Below are 20,572 nucleotides of genomic sequence, written 5' to 3'. Positions count from 1 at the left end.
TAAATAACCTTGAGGGTGCTTTGAAAAAAGAGATAGTTTTGTGGCAAGTTCTCTTTTAAAATACAATTTAAAGTTATTTCTGTGTAAAAATTCTCCTGAGCTCTACCTCCTGAACAGCTGAGATTATAGCCTCAAATCATTGCTCTCAGCCCTGTGTGTTACTTTTTTTTTTTTTGGTTACTCCTGTCCTTAAGCTCAGAGCCTGGGCTCTGTCCCAAGCTTTTCAGCTCAACACTAGAGCCACAGCTTTGCTTTTGGCTTTTTGATGATTAATTGGAGATAAGAATCTTACGGACTTTCCTGGACTGGCTTTTGAACTGCAATCCTCATATCTCAGCCTCCTGAGTTAGCTAGGTCTGAGCCACCACTGCTGGCCATGTGTTGCTTATAGAAGGCAGAGTTTTTGTTTCTCAAATGAAGTTTTATTTTTATTGAAAATACTATATGAATATGCATTTAAAATTAATAAACACATATTGTATGTGTAGACTAGTCGTTCTAATTACGAATAGTTTAAATTAATATGGTTGGAATTTAATGAATTTAATCGACTTAATCCTTAGGACATCTTGTGAAGTATCATTGTCTGCTATGATCTGAATATTTGTGTCCTTTCCAAAATTTATGTTGAAACTTGTCTGACAAGACGATGGTATTGGAAGGAGAGGCCTTTGAGAGGTAATTCAGCCCTCGGGAATTGGATTAGTGCTCTTATAAAGAGACCTCAGAGAGTCAGCTACTCCGTCTACCATCTGGACATAACTAGAAGGTGCCACACTGAGAACCACAAGTTAGGCTCTGACTAGACATCAAATCAACCATGCCCTCATCTTGGACTTCTCAGTGTCTAGGACAGTAATAAATAAATTTCTGTTTGTGAGCTCCTTTTATGATGTTTTGTCATAGCAATGTAACCCAATTGAGACAGGTGTATAACATAGACTCTGCTATGGAAAGCCACAGCTCAGGAGATTAGCAGCTGGCAGGTTTAGTGAGGAATGCTCTTGGCATTGACAGAGAAGAGAGGGAAGGAAGGCAGCTGCATGAGGCTGTGCTGCTGTAACAGAATAACACAGTAATTTACAAAGAGCAGAAGTGATTTCGCATAGTTTGGAAGCTAGAAGCCCAAGATCAAAATGATGGAGGATTGGTGTCTGGAAGGTGTCTTCTGATTGTTCTTTCCTGGGTAGCACCTTGCTGTGACATCATCCAGAAAGAATGAAGGCTGGGTCTTCAGTTGGTGGACAGATGGAAGGGCAAAGGCCCGCACTAGTTGTCTCCCGCTGTTACAAAGAGGCATGAGTCCCTTCATGAGGTCCAAGCCCTGGTGATTCAATCACTTCCCCAAGCACCCTGTTTCCTAATACCTCCACAGTGGGATGGAAGTGTCACCATGAATGTAGGAGGAGGTCGTACTCAAGCCATAACACAGGCTCAGCAGAAGTCCATCAGAAATCTCAGTTGATTCTCTTGGAAATTCTAAGGATGAGTTAACACTTTTGTTTTAGAGTTGTATCTAGGATCTTTGTGTTCCACAGCCAGTCATTGTCGTTGCTTCAGGAAGGGAGTTGTGGCTACAGGCAGATAAAAGCTCTGAAGGAGGCTGATAAGGGGAAACTGTGTCCACCGGCCATACGCAGCAGCAGGTTCTGGCATTGACTCAGTATAGGGGTAATGTTGGACCATAGCATCCACAGATTGCTGTGAGATTTAGACTTGAATTCATACTCATTTTCTGTTGTGAGACTGCAAGTATGCCTCTGTGCTTTCCCTTTATTTATTTATTTTTGCCAGTCCTAGTGTTTGAACCCAGGGCCTGAGCACTGTCCCTGGCTTCTTTTTGTTCAAGGCTAGCACTCTACCACTTGAGCCACAACACCACTTCCCGTTTTTTCTATATATGTGATGCTGAGGAATCAAACCCAAGGCTTCATGTATATGAGGTGAGCACTCTACCACTAGGCCATATTCCTAGCCCTGTGCTTTCTTTTCCTTTTAAACCTGTAAGATTTACTCTTTATCAAAATTGACAGTTATTGTCAGTGTTAAGATGAGTCTTGTTCAAGCATCTGGAACATAGTAAGTATTCATAAATGTGTGTAGGGAAAAGGAACACAATAACATTTCCATGTCAGAAGTACATATGCTACTGGGAGCAAGTGGCTCATGCCTCTACTCCTAGTTCCTCAGGAGGCTGAGTTGTGAGTATTGGGGTTGGAAGTCAGCCTTCACAGGAAAGTTCTCTTAGATCCAGTTAACCACCAAAAAGCTAGAAGTGGAGCTGTGGTTCAAGTGGTAGAACAGTAGCTTCAAGCAAAACACCTAAGGACAGTGCCCAGGCCCTGAGTTCAAGCCTCATACACACACCAAAAAAAAAAAGTGTAATTGTTGGCAGATAAGTTTCTCATAGAAAGTGTTTTTTTGGAGGGGGGAGGGGCACTGGGAATATGGCCTAGTGGCAAGAGTGCTTGCCTCGTATACATGAAGCCCTGGGTTCGATTTCTCAGCACCACATATATAGAAAATGGCCAGAAGTGGTGCTGTGGCTCAAGTGGTAGAGTGCTAGCCTTGAGCAAAAAGAAGCCAGGGACAGTGCTCAGGCCCTGAGTTCAAGGCCCAGGACTGGCCAAAGAAAAAAGAAATTATACGCTGCCCTATGTATGAAACTAACCCCTCTGTACATCACTTTGACAATAAATAAATAAATTTTTAAAAGTTTTTTTTTATATTGAGTGCAGTGTAATGTGAGCATATGGTAAAGTCCAAGACTATTTGTCTTCTAGTTGTTTATGATTTAGTTGAGGGTGTGTTCTCAGTGTATGATGAGTTGAGAATTACAGGCTACTTTGTGGTTGAGTTGTGTTTGGAAAGTAAGTGGAAAGTAGTGTTGAAGTCCAGTTTCAGAGTAGTTTCTCCTATTCTGTGTATATTGAGCCTTCACCTGAGGGAAAGTTTGAGTTAGACTTGGGTAATTCATTAAGAGCTTCATGTGTGGGCTGTGTGTAAATCATTTACCTCTAGTAGAGTGTTTAGGTGGTGAGATCAAATTGAAGGAAGTTGGAACCATATTATTGAGTCTTAAATACCACACAGATTGAAATTACAGATTTAGGAGATTTCTATGTACAGGTGATTGTTAAAACACTGATAGAGTATATAATGTGAGAGGTTAGAAAGAATGTCATGTGATTAGAGACAAAAGGAGACCTAAGTGTTTTTAAGTAGACAGAATCAAGGAAACACACTGTTATGAAAGCCAGGGAAGAGGCTTCTACGAGGCAGGGGCAGAAAAACATATGTTTAGGAAAAGAGTGATGAGCCAGAAAAGGCCATTTGATTTCCCTGCCTGCTTACTTCTCTGCTTTTTAACTTCTATCGAGCTAAAGAGTGTAGCTGCAACTTTTTCTTTTTTCCTTTTTTTTTTTTTTTTGGTGGTACTGAAGATTGAACTCAAGGCTTCACAATTGTGAAGCAAGTGCTCTACCGGTTGGCCCATGCCTCCAAGTTATTTTTTCATTTGTTATTTTCCACTTAGGATCTTGTTTTATGCTTAGGACTGCCTCATTGCAGTCTTTCCCACAAAGATGAGTGAGAGATTGAATTATGGCTTCTCATAAGCCCAGTATTTTTAAAAAATTATTTTTAGTCCATTTGTTGTTGAGTTTTACATCTTAGAGATACTGTACTGAAAGAACTAACTACATGTTGGTAGCTGAAGTCTGTGGAGTTATCAGAGCACTGCAGTTTTCATCTCTTTCACACCTAAAACTTCTTTGTCTTCCAGGGATATCATGATAACACATTTTGAGCCTTCCATCTCCTTTGAGGGCCTTTGCAATGAGGTTCGGGACATGTGTTCTTTTGACAACGAGCAGCTTTTCACCATGAAATGGATAGATGAGGAAGGTGAGTATAGAGGACCATGTGAAAGAGTCCTAACCAACTCATGAGGGAAAGATACATTAGGAATTAATGCCATTCTTATTTCACTTTTAAGTGTTTAAATGAAAAGAATACAATTTTTGTATTACCCTTTTTATCCCAAAATGAAATAAAATTAATGACTTTCTTCAGCGGTAAAATAAATATTTCATCAAATAATGTGACATTTTAATTTTGAATATATGTCTTAGATTTTAATAAATTATCTATTTTTAACTGAACATTACCTTAAAGAAAATGTTTTGGAATCAGAGTGACTGTGATAACCATTATTTCAGAGTGATGTCAGAAACTTGATGGCTTGGTGACTCTTATTCAGAAGTATTTATGGAATATCTGTGTTCAGAAGAGCCATTTCCTGTCTTTAAAATCCAGTCTGGTAGAAAGAGGGATGGATGTGGGAATACAAAAGAAGCAGCCTCTACATGGGCCTGAAATATCTTCAGTGTTTGAACTAAATTTCAACCAAGAATACAGGTTTTAAGGTAGGGATGTAAGGTAGGGATGAAGGGAAAAACTAGACAGCTGAAGAGCAAGGTATAAAAGGCGTAGAGACATTGAAGAGCATCACAGGTAGAAGTAATTCAGTGCCGCTGATGTGTGTGAGCAGCGTGAGGATGAACTTGGGCTAGATCTTTGCTGCTATCTAAGTGTAACTCGTAGAACCTATTAGACATGAGAACTCAGAGGCTCAGTCCCTATCTCTGTCACCTGAATCAGACTCCATTCTGACAGGATACAGTTGTGCAGTGGGAAGGTGGACTTGTGTAGGACTAGTATTTATTTTACATTATGGGATGCCATTGAAACATAATTAAAAGTTACCCTGAGTACATCACTTTTGTATAATTTTTTGTGAATTATAATACATAGAACTTAATTTTAAGGAATATCATATTTAGCTCAATATTTGGAGCCATTTCTATGTTCCCTGTCACAAGACCTCTGGAAAGAGCTTATCCTAGTCTCTAGCTCTATGTAAAATCAAATGCGCAGTGTAATTCTTTTTTTTTTTTTTCCAGTCCTGGGGCTTGAACTCAGGGTCTGAGCACTGTCCCTGGCTTCTTTTTGCTCAAGGCTAACTCTCTACCACTTGAGCCACACGCCACTTCTGGCCTTTTCTACATATGTGGTGCTGAGGAATTGAACCCAGGGCTTCATGTATACAAGGCAAGTACTCTTGCCACTAGGCCATATTCCCAGCCCCCACAGTGTAATTCTTATTTTAACTGTTTCCTGACCATTGCATACCATTTATTTGGCTTTTGGGTTTCTGTTTTGTTTTGTTTGTTTTGTTGTTGTTTTATAGCGAATATAATTGTATAGATATACATATAGTCCATAGGAACAGAAATCAATCTGTTTTGCTTACCATGTGCTTAGAGCAGTACTCAATGACAGTTTACTCATAGAAACATGTGAATTAATTGTACAAAAGGCTGGCAGCTTTTCCATGATTAAGCTCTTCCTAAGTTATTAGAGACTTATGTATTGAGAGTTGCAATTCTGTTTTTTAAGAAAAAATATTTTGATTAGTCTATTTTAATTAACAGATTTATGTAATAAAGTAAATGTGTATGTGTATGTGTGTGCACGCACATGCTGGTCCTGAGGCTTGAACTTGGGGCCTGGGTGCTCTCCCTGAGCTTTTTTGCTTAAGCTAATACTCTACAACTTGACCCACTGCTCCATATCAGGCTTTTTTATTTTTATTTTTGGTGGCTAATTGGAGATAAGAGTTACACAGAGTTTCCTGCCCAGACTGACTCGGAACAGATCTCAACCTCCTGAGTAGCTAGTACTACAGATGTGAGCCACTGGTGCTTAGCAGCAAATTATTATTATTATTATTATTATTATCATCATCATCATATTTTGCTTGTCCTGGGGCTTGAACTCAGGGTCTAGGCACTGTCCTTGAGCTTCTTTTGCTCAAGGCTAGCACTCTACCACTTAAGCCACAGTGCCACCTCCTACTTTGTCTATTTATGTGGTATTGAGGAACGAACCCAGGGCTTCATGAATACTAGGCAAACACTGTACCACTAAGCTACATTCCCGGCCAGCAAATTAATTTTTTGATGAAAGTCTTCTCTATTATGTGATTAAAAATTTTCCCTTCTCTGAATGGCAATTTTAAGTAGTCTAGCTGGGCATTGGTAGGTTGTGCCTATAATCCTAGCTACTCAGGAGGTTGAGATCTGAGGGTCGAAGTTCAAAGCCACTAGAAAATTGGAAGTGACACTGTGACTCTGGTAAAGCACTAGTTTTGAACAAAAGAGCTCAGGGACAGTGCCTTGGCTCTGACTTCAAGCCCACAACCAACCAGGAAAAAAGTATTCTAATTTTCTGAATTCTTGAGCCTTTGTCTTATTCAGATAAAAAGCTACCTTTTCCATATGTAGTCTTTCTTATTGCTTAAGTTCTGATGCCAATCTTTTCTTAATTTTAAGTATGTGGAGCCAAAATAATAATTATTTTCTACTGTAATTTTGTCACCTATTTTTATCATGCAGGCATTGGGGCATGCTGATCCGAAGAAAAAAAATTCTCTAGGATTACAGACAGGACTATAGTTCGATTTCTTTGACATATGAGAAATATCATTTGATAAGCTAAACATTTAATAATAGGATTTTATATTGAATAAGTGATAATTGTAAGCTTACATCATCTCAATGGATTAACACACCTACCTTTTTCTTTGTACTTGAAACCAATTTAACTGATTTGTTTTGATATAGAAAAACTGGTTTACTTAATCTAACTAAACATTTTAAAGTGAATAGTAATTTACTTAATGATTACTTTTATTTCTCAATACTGTTGTATGATGGGATGCAGGAAAAACAAATGGGACTTTGTTTTCCTTAGCAAATTTAAAACTGTACTTTTAATTGACAGGTAACATGTATGATCATGGGCACAGTGTTCTATTATTATTATTTTTGCCAGTGTCCTGGGGCTTGAACTCAGGGCCTGAGCACTGTCCCTGGCTTCTTTTTTTTTTTTTTTCTCAAGTCTAGCACTCTGCCTCTTGAGCCACAGCGCCACTTCCGGCTTTTTCTATATATGTGGTGCTGAGGAATAGAACCCAGGGCTTCATGTATGCGAGGCAAGCACTCTACCACTAGGCCACATTCCCAGTCCCCAGTGTTCTATTTTGATACATGTGTAATAATGGAATGATGATCAAATCAGGCTAGTTAATATATTACCTCAGATACTTTTCTCTTTTTGTGTTTTTTTTTTTGCAAGTCCTGGGCCTTGGATTCAGGGCCTGAGCACTGTCCCTGGCCTCTTTTTGCTCAAGGCTAACACTCTGCCACCTGAGCCACAGCGCCATTTCTGGCCATTTTCTATATATGTGGTGCTGGGGAATCGAACCCAGGGCTTCATATATAGGAGTATATGGCCACTAGGCCATATTCCCAGCCCTTTTACTTTTTTTATTTTAATTAAAAAAAATTTTTGTCAGTTCTGGCTGGGGCTTGAACTCAGGACCTGAGCACTGTCCCTGGCTTCTTTTTGCTCAGGGCTCTACCACTTGAGCCACCACGCCACTTCTGGCTTGTTCTATATATGTGGTGCTGAGGGCTTCATGCATATAAGGCAAGCACTCTACCACTAGGCCATATTCCCAGCCCCCTCATCCTTTATCATTCCTTTGTGGTAAGAAAAGTTAAAGCCAAGTCTTCACTGTTTTGAAATATATTTTAACTGCAGTCACCATACTTTGCAATAGATTATTAGCATTGATTCCTCCCTTACTGCACCTTGTACTTTTTGATAAATATCTCCACTTCCTATCTTTGTCCCTGTCCAGCCTCTGGTAACCATCATCTGCTCTCCCTTTCTAAGAGCTTGACTTGTCTAGATTCCACATACAAGTGAGGTCCTGGGATATCTGTCTCTCTGTGCCTGGCTTCTATCACTTAGTGCAGTGCTGTCTAGGGTCATACATGTTGCTGCAAATTCTTAAAGACTGAATAGTATTTCATGTATAATGATTTTTTTCCTATCTTGAGTGTTGAAATACTGTAATATAGTTCACCATATTTTAATTGTGAGTGTTGTCTTTTACTTAAAGATATTTATATGCATATATGTATCATAAGTGTGTATTTTTTATAGTAATGATGTGTATTTTTGTGATACTGGAGTTTGTACTTAGAACCTCATGTTTACTAGATTGGCTTTTTACTACTTGAACCATGCCTCCAGCCTGCTTTTTTTCTGGTCATTTTGGAGATGGAGTAAATTGTGTGTTAAGATGTGAATTTAGACTGTAATAGGTAGAGTGCATTTAGAAGACAGCTTTCCTGCTTTTGTTTCGTTATGGCTTACATGGAATGTTCTACTTCTAAGTCATGCATTTGTCTTTATCAGGCATTAAACAAGATCCAAAGAGGCAATTCTTGAAGCAAACATTCTCAACCCAAGAGAAGCAAACTAGATTTGAACATATGAAGTGTTTGTTATGAACTTATTCTCATACCTCTTTGTGATTATTTAGAGTGAGCCAGTGGCACTTGGGTCCCTTGGCTTATTCTTAAATATAGTGCTGAAGAAGCAAAAGCTGCAGTATACATTATACACATACACATATGCTGAAGTTTACATTAGCCTATGAAAATAATTCTGGAATATAATCTAAAAAAACAATGAATCTTAATTACTAAAGCTTAAGAGTAGTGATACTAGCAATTCGGATACAACAAAGAGAAGCCATAAAGTACTTCCTTTAAGCAAAAAGGTGAACATTCTTGACTTAATAGTCATATGCTGAGGTTGCTAAGACTTACAGTAAAAATGAATATTCAAATTGTGAAAAAGCAAAAAGAAGTTCAACTTGATTTTTGCTTTGAACCTCAGTTAGGGCCACAGTGAGCCGTAACTACTTAGTCAAGATGGAGCTCCCGTAGCTCACACCTGAAATCTTAACTACTGCTCAATTTACTTTTGACTGTGCTTTTGATGTTATAACCAAGAAATCACTGCAAAATCCAGTGTCATGAAACTGCCCCTATGTTTTTTTCTAAGTATTGTAGTTTCAAAGTTCTTATGTTTTTACCCATTTTGGTGAATATTTGCTGATGGTAGAAGATACAGTTTGAGCTTTATTTCTTTTACATGTAAATATATTTGGATATGACAGGTATTCTTATAGAGTAGTAGTGGTATGTGATTTTATTAAGGAATTATTATCTAACAGTTTGCTAAAAAGTCATACCATGATGGGAATTAAGTGGCAGGCTATATAGAGTAGATTTTAAATTATGTCTCAGAATTCCTAAAATAAGTTTAAGACTTGAAGAGCTATAATTTCAGCATTTGAGAGGCTGAAGTTAGAAGATCATAGATTTGAGGCCAGCCTGTGCAAGACTGTCTCAAAAAAGAAAGATAAAATGGCAGTAGGGATTCAGCAGCCCATTCAGTAGAAAAGGGAAAACAAAAGTCACTTTGTTTTTAAAGACAGCTCTAAAGGAAGTGACTGCATTTTTCCCCCCCTTAGGTACCTGGGTTCTGTACTGAGACTGCTTGAGGCTCAGGCTGGCTGGTAGCATCTAGTCTGCTGTCATGTTTAGTGTAGCCACAGGAATGAGCAAAAGAATGACAGAGCGGATGCCCCATCTCAGTCCCACTTTGTTTTCAGTGACTTGTTGCTTGAGGAATGCATTGTCCAGGGAGATGTGGCACTTCTTGAATGTCAGGGATGATTTAGTTCTTTGGTTGGCTAGCTCAGAGAGATGCTACTTCCTTCCTTTTTCTATGTGCACGTTTACCAAAACAGCATTTATATTTAAAAACAGCTCAGCCCCACCATTCTTGAGTTTATAGTGCTTTAGTGGTTTCTGTGCTGTGACTCCTGGAGCTGGCTGTCATATGAAGGGAAAAAAATTGACAAAATGACCAACAGTTAATGTCATAGTAGGACTACTTTCCCCACTTTTCTCAAAGTCAGCTAACACAAAGCTTGCTCTTGGTCATGCCCACCAGTCAGGCAGCCCTGAGTTCAAAGTGTGAGTAGAGTAGATTTTGTTTGCTTTCAACAACATATACATTCTCAACATATACTTTTTTTTTTTTGGCCAGTCCTGGGGCTTGGACTCAGGGCCTGAGCACTGTCCCTGGCTTCTTTTGCTCAAGGCTAGTACTCTGCCACTTGAGCCACAGCGCCACTTCCGGCTTTTTCTGTTTATGTGGTGCTGAGGAATCGAAGCCAGGACTTCATGCATGTTAGGCAAGTACTCTACTGCTAAGCCACATTCCCAGCCCCAATATATGCCTTATTAAAAACAAAATGGTTTTCTATGTGTAAAATTTGGTATGTGAACCTCGTGTAGTATTTTGTGCATATAGAAATGTCACTGCTTCAGAGAATAGAGCTGTGTAAATAAATACCTAAAGATCTATCCTTGCCAGATAATTCCCAAAACATAGAGCTTGTCTACTAATCATCACATTTAGAGGTTTTAAAAAAGTGAGTTTTCTTTTCTTGATTTTTTTAGGAGACCCATGTACAGTATCATCTCAGTTGGAGCTAGAAGAAGCCTTTCGACTTTATGAGCTAAACAAGGATTCTGAACTCTTGATTCATGGTAAAAGAATAATTGTTTCTTACTCTTCTAGGGCTGTATTTTTAAATAACCCTTTATTGTTGATCATTTAAAAATATAATCCTTGTATCTTCTTACTCTATGTGCCTCAGACCAATGAAATTGTCCTTCAGAAGTTTACTAAATGCTAGAGAAAGCAAATCAATCTACACTTGACAATCTTTGTTATAGTTGCATACCTCCTTGGACTAGCATTTAGCTAGTTAGATGGAATATCATGGACTTTTCTGCCAGGGCTGGCTTCAGACTGCTGTCTTCCAGATCTCAACCTCCGGAGTTGCTAGAATTATCTTTTTGGATATTGACATATGATCTTTTGTTTCACAGCAAGTTTAAGAAAATTTGTTATGATACAAGTACAGCTTTAAAAGTTATCTTTTTCTGGTATAATATTACAACGAATATCTAGAGAAATGATTGATTAACCAGGTATGATAGCACACCTATAATCCAAACTCTCTGCCAGAGGTAGGAAGATGAAAGAATTCCAGGCCAGTCTAGGTTACATAGCAAGACCTTGTCTGAAGAAAACCAAGGACTGGTTGCTCAGTGGTAGAGCGGTTGCTCAGCATGTGGAAGACTAGATTGGATGCTGAGCACTGAAGAAAAAAATAACAAGGAAAGAAAAAAGATCAATGGGTAGTATTAATCAAGTTTCAGTTTTATACTATATCCCAGGTTTATTTCCATAAGTGTTAAGAATATATGTTTTAGCTTTTAACAATATATACCATGAGAAATTGTATTTTCTATACTCTGTGCTCATATTAAATAGTGCCCTTTAGTTTATCACAGAATACAATTAGTTAACTAGATGTTCATAAACAATCTGTTCCTTATTCTTATAAAAAAATGCCTTTATTTGCTGTGTTTATAGGTGTATACGTCCTAATATAAAGTTAAATTTTGGACTTTCAGTACTATTTCTGGTGTTAATCTACCTTAAATTTAACATAAATCTTTTAAGAACTCTTAAGATTTTATATTGTGCATTTGTATACATTTTGGTGATTTACTTTTAGTTCATTATAGCAAAGGCAAGACATCAAAGATTTAAGAAAACTATTTTAGGACAAAACAAAATCATTAATTAGTAACATAGGACTAGAATTCATAATTTGAGCTTCTAATGCATTGTTTAAGGAGATAATGGTTTTTGTAAAACATTTCTTGTATAGTCTTGGTAAAATAGATCTCTTCCACAGATCTATTGACATAAGCTAGGTAAGTACATTGTCTCAACGGAAGAGAAAGTCTGTTTGGAAATTGGGTCAGTTTTAAAATTCAGTTTAATACACATGCTTTTTAAAAATTGTTATTATTAGGGCTGGGGATATGGCCTAGTGGCAAGAGTGCTTGCCTTGTATACATGAAGTCCTGGGTTCAATTCCCCAGCACCACATATATAGAAAATGGCCAGAAGGGGCGCTGTGGCTCAGTGGCAGAGTGCTAACCTTGAGCAAAAAGAAGCCCGGGACAGTGCTCAGACCCTGAGTCCAAGGCCCAGGACTGGCCAAAAAACAAAAAACAAAAACAACAACAAAAAATTGTTATTATTAAGGAGTATAAAGGTGTTACAATTCTATAAGTCTGGTGATAAGTACAATGCTTCTTGGACAGTGAAACCCCCTCCTTTGCTTTTCCCCATTTTTCCCCTCTAGACCCTACCCACAGTTGCATAGTTTATTTTTTACATAGTATGTATTGAAAACAATGACTGCATTAATACATATGCTGTTAATTAATTTTAGTTTATTTATTCTTTCAGTATTTCCTTGTGTGCCAGAACGTCCTGGAATGCCTTGCCCAGGGGAAGACAGTGAGTGATACTCTCTACCCTGTAAAAAGTTATGCTGTGGCCCAGTAAAAGGATACTAGAAACAACTTTTAATTCACTTGATTCCCCCCCGCCTCGTGTTTTCAGCTTGATTTACAGTATATTAGTGACTGTCTAAATTCTACTTTTGCCAGATGAAAACTAGATAAAATCTTAAGTCGTGACTTCAGTTTTTCATTGGTTGTGGGGCTTGAACTCTGGACCTGGGCGCTGTTCCTGAGCTCCCTCAGCTCAAGTCTAGTGCTCTACCACTTGAGCCACAGTGCCACTTCCTGTTCTCTGGTGGTTAATTGGAGATAAGAGTCTCATGGCTGGCTTTGAACAATGATTGCTCAGATCTCAGCCTCTTGAGTAGCTTGGATTACAGGAGTAAGCCACCAGTGCCTGGCTTTGACTTCATGTTTTTTAATTTGGGAAGTTTTCAGATCTATGGAAAATTTGAAACTACATTTAAAACAGAGCTATCTATGTTTCCTTTCTTTTTTTTTCTTCTTATTTATTGTCAAAGTGATGTACAGAGAGGTTACAGTTTCATGTTAGGCCTTGGGTACATTTCTTGTACTGTTTGTTACCTCCTCCATCATTCCCCCCTCCCCCCTCCGCCATGTTTCCTTTCCTGGGTAGTTCTTAATGTCATCCCTTCCTCTCTGTACCATCTAAGGTGCCTGTTTGCATGCAAATATATATAGAGAACAAACTCCCTTGTTTTATGTTTATTTTTGTTTCACACTTGACAATAAGTGATTGACATGACATCTAAACAGTTTAACACTAATCCTTAGAAATTGCTAAAGAAGTTTCTTTGAATGTTTACTCTGGTGGTTATGGTTTTTTTGATTTGTCTGTGTTTTGCGTTTGCTATGTAAGGGCTCCAAACCAAGGTCTTGCCCATGCAGGCAAGTGCTGTGCTGTACTCTACCTCCAACCCAGCTGGTTATTATTAGTGAGATTTGACTGCAGGAATAAAATTACTTTGTTCCTATGTAATTTAAATGTGTAGCTTATGTTTGATCATAAGTTACTGCTTAATTGTGGGCATTAAGCAACTCGTTTTTATATTTGGTTTCTATACATCTCTATGACTTTAGAAGGAAAAGTAGTTCTAGTTTGAATTAAGTGAAAGTTCAGGGTCATAACTTTTAATTGTGTCTCTTAATACCCTGGGAAAAGGAATAATTAAACAACAATGGGTGTTTATATGCAAGGTTAAATGGGTGTGACATGTACTATATAGAAAGATGGGGAAATGCAAAGCATAGAAGACCAATGCAATAGAGAAAGATGACTATTTTGATCAACTAGTAATGTGTAGTTGGGCTGCCAGTGACAGATGGTTAAAGCCACGTAGGCTAGCTTCAAAGAACTGTTGGAAAAATAGGGGAGAATAGAGTTCTTCTTTTTGTCCAGAGTCAGAATTTAAAGGTTTGCCATTGTAGCTCATTTTCTTGATTCCAGTGTCCTGTCTCCATCCAAATCTGTTATAGATCTATAAACTACTTCCCAGATATAATGTAATTTCCAAAGTTCTCATTTTCATGCTCATAGTCTTTCTTTAAATGTATTGGTGGAGATTTTGACATTACCTCTCTCTCAGTAAAATAAATATTACTGCATTAGAACATTGAGAAAATTTGATAACTATTATTAAGAGTATTTGAACTTTGTGAAATCTGTATCTTCTAAATGATTCTGAAAATAAATATGATTTTATAAAGAGGAAAGTGATATGATTAAACAATAATTGGTAAAGTAGTTAAAGAATGCAACATTCTTTCAACTCTTCTGTGGGCTTAAAACTTTTTCAAAATAAAAATGTATAGAAAATTTGTTGTTGTTGTTCTTTTTGGTGCCAGTCTTGCAGTTTGAACTCAGGCTCTGGGAACTGTCCCATAACACTCTACCATTTGAGCCACAGTTCCAATTCCAGCTTTTTGGTGGTTAATTGAAGATGAGAGTCTCATGGACTTTTCCTGCCCAATCTGGCTTTAAACCATCCTGAGTAGCTAGGATTATAGGTGTAAGCCACCAGCACCAGGCTGGGAAAACTTAAAAACAAAACAAAACAAAACAAAACAGCAATAGGAGTTATTCATTTATATTTCCTGATCTTAGCCGTATTTTTTCAGTAATTATCATGAAAAAAATCAGATTTAATTGAATGATTTTTACTCACACCTGATTTTTTGTTTTTTTAATGTTCAGAATCCATCTACCGTAGGGGTGCACGTCGCTGGAGAAAGCTTTATTGTGCAAATGGTCACACTTTTCAAGCCAAACGCTTCAACCGGGTAAACTTAGTTTGTTGAATACTTTCAATTTGAGACATCTATTTTTTTCTTTCTACTATGAGGAAAAATTAGTTATTAAATCTTATTATTCCTTTTTAAAATAAATACTGAGGCTTTACATCCTCAGCTTGTCTTAAGATACTGTATTGTATTTTAACTATCAACTTAACCCTCACCACTCAACTACACTCTACACTCCCAGCCCCTTTCATTCTTTTTTGTTTTGTTTTGTGGAGGGTGGTATAGGGGTTTGAACGCAGCATGTTATATGTGCTAGACTGCTGCTCTACTGTTTGAGTCTAGGCTTACTTTTAAACAATTTTTATTTTCATAAAGATGTACACAGGGGTTACAGTTTTATGTCAGGTATTGAATACATTTCTTTTTGGACTATGTCATTCCTCAGGCCTACTTTTTGCTGGCTATTTAGAGATGAAATCTAGATAACTTTTCTGCCTGGGCTGTCCTCAAACTGTAATGCTCTGGATCAAATCCTTCAGAGTTGCTCGGATTATAGGTGTGAGCCACTTATACCTTGTTTTCCTTTCACTCTTTTTTTTTTTTTTTTTTTTGGCCAGTCCTGGGCCTTGGACTCAGGGCCTGAGCACTGTCCCTGGCTTCTTCCCGCTCAAGGCTAGCACTCTGCCACTTGAGCCACAGCGCCGCTTCTGGCCGTTTTCTGTATATGTGGTGCTGGGGAATCGAACCTAGGGCCTCGTGTATCCGAGGCAGGCACTCTTGCCACTAGGCTATATCCCCAGCCCTCCTTTCACTCTTAAAAATGCTTCAGATTGAGTTATTAGTTACATGGTTACCTCAGCTCTAAGAAAATTGGATATTTTTTAGTGTGTGGGACTTTCCTGCTCAGTTCTGCTCTGCCATATATGAGCCATACCTCTAGCTCAGCTTTTTTTTGGCCAGTTGTGGGATTTGAACTCAGGGCCTGGGCACTGTCCCTGAACCTCTGTGGGCTCAAAGTTCTTATCACTTGAGCCACAGCATCACTTCTGGATTTTTCTGTTTATGTGGTGCTGAGGATTTGAACCTAGGGTTTCATTCATGCCAAGCAAGCACTCTACCACTAAGTCGCATTCCCAGTCCCCTAGCCCGGCTACTGGCTGTTTTGGAGACAAGCTTTCGGGATTTTTCTGCCTAGACTGACTTTAAACTGTGATCCTCAGAATCTCAGTCTCCTGAAAAACTAGAATTACAGGCATGAGCTGCTGTCATCCAGATAGAAAATTAGACTTATTTATTTATTTTTTTGGCCAGTCCTGGGCCTTGGACTCAGGGCCTGAGCACTGTCCCTGGCTTCTTCCAGCTCAAGGCTAGCACTCTGCCACTTGAGCCACAGCGCCGCTTCTGGCCGTTTTCTGTATATGTGGTGCTGGGGAATCGAACCTAGGGCCTCATGTATCCGAGGCAGGCACTCTTGCCACTAGGCTATATCCCCAGCCCGAAAATTAGACTTTTAAATATAAGTCGAAGAAGCCAGAAAATTGGCAAACTAGTTTTGTTTTACAAACTAGTTAATCATGCAATTTAATTTTCACTGTTCGGCAATAATACTAACGCTTACCTAACTTTTACTATGTGTCAGGCAGTTTCCCAAAAGCTTTATCTATACTAATGCACTTATTCCTTACAACCCTGTGAAATATACTATATTATAGATGAGGAAAATGAAGTCAAAGGCAGTTAAGTAACTTACCCAAGATAACTTAGTTATTAGTAAGTGGCTAGGCTGGGCTTTGAAAGTCGGCAGGCTGTCTCCAGAAGTCCATGTGTTTAGCTTCTCCATAACTGTAAATTATGGCCTTCGTTTTTGGTCTGTAGCTAATGTCATGTCCTTATTTCATTAATGGAAATAAAAATGACCACCTGAGATGCTCAGACTTTTGTTCCCAGTAGCACTGATATTTTAAAAAGGCTTTGAAAAATGTAGTCCCTTTAGGAATTGCTCTATAGAAAAGCATGTATGCTTTTCAAGTCTAATTCACTTTTTTGGTTTTTGTTACTGTGAACTTTTAATGAAGGTGAAAATTTCTTGAATTTGATAATAGAAAGAAACATGGTTGCAAATTTCACTGTCTCTTCAAAACAAGCTATTTTCTGTTTATTTTACTGTCCTGGCATTTAGAAAACTATGTATGGGGAGTTGTGTCTTTTTTTTTTTTTGTCTGTGGGGCTTGAACTCAGGGGTCTGGCGCTCTCCCTAGCACTTTTGCTCAGGCTAGTTGCCCTACCACTTTGAGCCACACCACCACTTCCAGCTTTTGAGTAGTAATTGGAGATAAGAGTCTCATGAGGACTTTTCTGCCTGTCTGGCTTCAAACTGCCATCTTCAGATCTCAGCCTCCTGAGTAGTTAGGTTATAGGTTACCAGCTTGAGCTTAGTTTTATCTTGTTTTCCATGGGCTGGCAATGGATATCATGGTGAGGGAAATGGAGCTGGAGAAGAAAGTCACTTATTTTTACTATTTTATGAACCATCTTAGAAAATGGTTATAGTCATTTTTCATTAATAAAACACTGTGCATTACTCTTCCCAGCGTGCTCACTGTGCCATTTGCACAGATCGCATATGGGGACTTGGACGCCAGGGGTACAAGTGCATCAACTGCAAACTACTGGTTCATAAGAAGTGCCACAAGCTGGTCACAATTGAATGTGGGCGGCATTCTCTACCCCCGGTAAGACGCACTTATCCCTTTTTATTTTCTGATTATTTTATTCTATTTTTAATTTTAAGTAGTTGTACAACAAGTTCAATTTGAGTATAATGCATATTGATCAATGTCACCACTTCTATCACTCTCTTCCCATCTGTCCCAATCCCATCCATATCTTCCAGTTACATGGTTCCATTTTCACAAATGTTCATTGAATATTGTGATTATATTTACCCCCTCCTCCCCTTCCATTATCTATTTGTCTGCCTCCCTCTCCTTCACTGCTTGACAAAACAGCTTCCTGGTAGTAATTTTGTTTAACTGTTCCTTAGTTCAGAAGAGTTACACCTTTGGACTCCTCCCCTGAGCACACCATCCTTTAGACAATTTGTTTGTGTATACATGCATATAGCCTTCTATACACTTTCATAAATGTTTACATTTTAGATCTAATTTTATGTATGAGGGGAAACATGCCCAGTTAGTCTCTCTGAACAAAGTTTTCACTTTACATGATTTTTTTCCCTGCAAATGATACATTTTTTCTGATGAATGAGCAAAATTCCATTTTTGATCCATTTTTCCATTGTGGTGCATCTGGATAATTTATGTTACTTAACATTTTAAGTTTTTATATCTGGATAAAAAGGAAACATGAAAGTGGGTAGGACAGTGTGATAAATCTCCACTTACCAAGCACCCAGGTCTAGCAGTTTTATGTGACAGGTCTTGCTGTCAGCTGTATCCCCACATAGCCTCTCATCTGATATTAATTTTGAAACATACTTTAGTGTACTCTAAAGGAGTAGAGTCTGAAATATAACTGCAAAACAAATTTCCCATTTCAAATACCCATTCAGATAATAGTCAAAAGTTCATTTGCTCCATGAATGTTACAACTCTGTTCTTTGTTCTTCATTCTTTGTTGATTGAAGTCTCTTAGCTATATTTTAATTTCCTGGTTCCTTCTTCCTACTGCCTTCTATTTTTTCCTTATAATTTTATTGTAGAAGAAACAACTGTTTCTTTGTTAAGTATTGCAAAATTTGGCTCCTTATATAACGTGTTAAGCAATATGCTGTTTCATTTGTATTATAAGTAGACGTAGACATTGGATTAGATTTTTTTTTTCATTTCAGATTAGATTTTTGTAGGTTTTTTTTTTGTGTGAATTGTGTTTGTGACTATGATGGCACATGTGTTTGAGTGTATGACCTTGTATACAAGTTTTAATAGAAGTGACCTTTGTGCATTCTTTTCTAACTCATTATTCTTACTGTACAGCACAACTTATCTCTTTACATTTATTTGTATCTACCATAATTGTAGCATAATAGTTTGTTATATGTCTCTACCATAATTTATTTAACCAGTTTCCTTCACTGAATATTTAAGTTGTTTTCTTAAATTTTCCTACAAAGAAAATCCCACCTTATGATAAATCTTACTCTTGGGGATCCAGGAGTAGAATTATTAGGCCAAAAAGATTTTTTAAAAAATCAGGACACATCTTTCTAGATTGTCCTCTAAAATGATTATACCATGTTTATTAATATCTTCTTTGGACATTTGTGAAACTAGCTAACCTTGGTGGTTCTTTGTTCTTAAGGTTAGGATTCTAACTCATTAATTTAAGAATGAGTTTCGTAGTTAAAAATCCAATCTTAAGGGCTGGGGATATAGCCTAGTGGCAAGAGTGCCTGCCTCATATACACGAGGACCTAGGTTCAATTCCCCAGCACCACATATACAGAAAACGGCCAGAAGCGGCGCTGTGGCTCAAGTGGCAGAGTGCTAGCCTTGAGCGGGAAGAAGCCAGGGACAGTGCTCAGGCCCTGAGTCCAAGGCCCAGGACTGGCCAAAAAAAAAAAAAAAAACAAAAATCCAATCTTAAGGAAAAACAAAAGGCTAAACCTTGCAAACATAATTTACCCAGGTTACTGTGGATAGCTTGAATATTCTTAGATGATAGGAAAACTTCTGTGTTCATACTAGTGAGAAGGAAAGAGGGTCAGAATTAATTATTACATTGGTAATCTGGGATAGGGGTTGACACGTATAATGGATGGGATGTTCTTCCTCAAGTTTATTTTTTTCTGGCTGGTATTGGATAATCTTGGAGTTCAAGTTAATGAATTTACAATTTTGGTATAGATAAGCATTTTTGGCCTACTGACACCTTTAAGAAAAGATTTTTAAAGAAATCTCCAAAATATCACATACAGTTTCAAGGGTTTATAAATGCCATGGGGTTTATCTCTAGATTTCACATACTAGAGACTTATAATTAAGGAGACACAGTTAATATAGAAGAGAAATATAATACATAGGAGTTTGATTTGCTTTCTAATTGGTGATTTGAAGTCAGTTTTGTGGGTTGTTTTTTTTTTTGCAAAATGTGACTAATATGACCTCATTCATAGGACTATTGTATAGCTTTATAAAATAAAATTTCAAATTAGATATAATTCATTTGAAATTTAAATTTGAATGCACTATGTCCTGTTGAAATGCTGTTGTTTCCAGATTTATAGAGGTATTGAGATTTTAAAAGAATGCACTCAGTCATTGTGTCTTTGGAAATGTTCCTAGGAACCAATGATGCCAATGGATCAGTCTTCCATGCACTCAGACCATGCACAGACAGGTAAGAACCTGGCAGGAATGAGCCAACCATTGTTCACTAACAAAGTGACTTTTCAACCAAGTTGAAAAACATATTCTTCCCTAATAAGAGTAGGCAAGTATATTTGGTGGTAAATTAGTGAAAATAGTAGCTTACATATTTGGCATTTCAAAAAGACACCTTCATAACCTTTTTTTTTTTTTTTTTTTAGTTCACATACCTTTTTTTTTTTTTTGCCAGTCCTGGAGCTTGGACTCAGGGCCTGAGCACTGTCCCTGGCTTCTTTTTGCTCAAGGCGAGCACTCTGCCACTTGAGCCACAGCGCCACTTCTGGCTTTTTCTGTATATGTGGTGCTGAGAAATCGAGCCCAGGGCTTCATGTATATGAGGTGAGCACTCTACCACTAGGCCATATTCCCAGCCCCCATACCTTCTTTTTTTTAAATCCTTTTTTAATTTAGCAAACCTAGTTTCTTTTGTACAGAAAATTTTTGAAGCTGATTTTGGGGCCATATGAACTATGTTCAGGTAATCTGTTGTTTATTCATGGCCTTATTATTAGAAGTAGAAATCATGCAAAAGATATA

General features: G+C 37.8%; 1 protein-coding gene across 2 annotated transcripts in view; it reads left to right on the top strand.

Annotated features, from left to right (window-relative positions):
• The window catches only part of Prkci (protein kinase C iota), a 58,039-nt gene that overhangs the window by 12,122 nt on the left and 25,345 nt on the right, over positions 1-20,572 (top strand). For both annotated transcript variants that reach the window (XM_048347135.1, XM_048347136.1), the window contains exons 2-7: positions 3,785-3,906; positions 10,455-10,544; positions 12,331-12,381; positions 14,602-14,687; positions 17,240-17,380; positions 19,952-20,006. In XM_048347135.1, coding sequence (XP_048203092.1) covers positions 3,785-3,906; positions 10,455-10,544; positions 12,331-12,381; positions 14,602-14,687; positions 17,240-17,380; positions 19,952-20,006 — 545 coding nt within the window. The remainder of the gene's footprint in view (positions 1-3,784; positions 3,907-10,454; positions 10,545-12,330; positions 12,382-14,601; positions 14,688-17,239; positions 17,381-19,951; positions 20,007-20,572) is intronic.

Source organism: Perognathus longimembris, chromosome 5 (assembly GCF_023159225.1).
Source record: "Perognathus longimembris pacificus isolate PPM17 chromosome 5, ASM2315922v1, whole genome shotgun sequence".
Lineage (NCBI taxonomy): Eukaryota > Metazoa > Chordata > Mammalia > Rodentia > Heteromyidae > Perognathus > Perognathus longimembris.
Note: the sequence above shows the minus strand (reverse complement) of the source record. Positions and strands in the feature narration are given on the sequence as shown.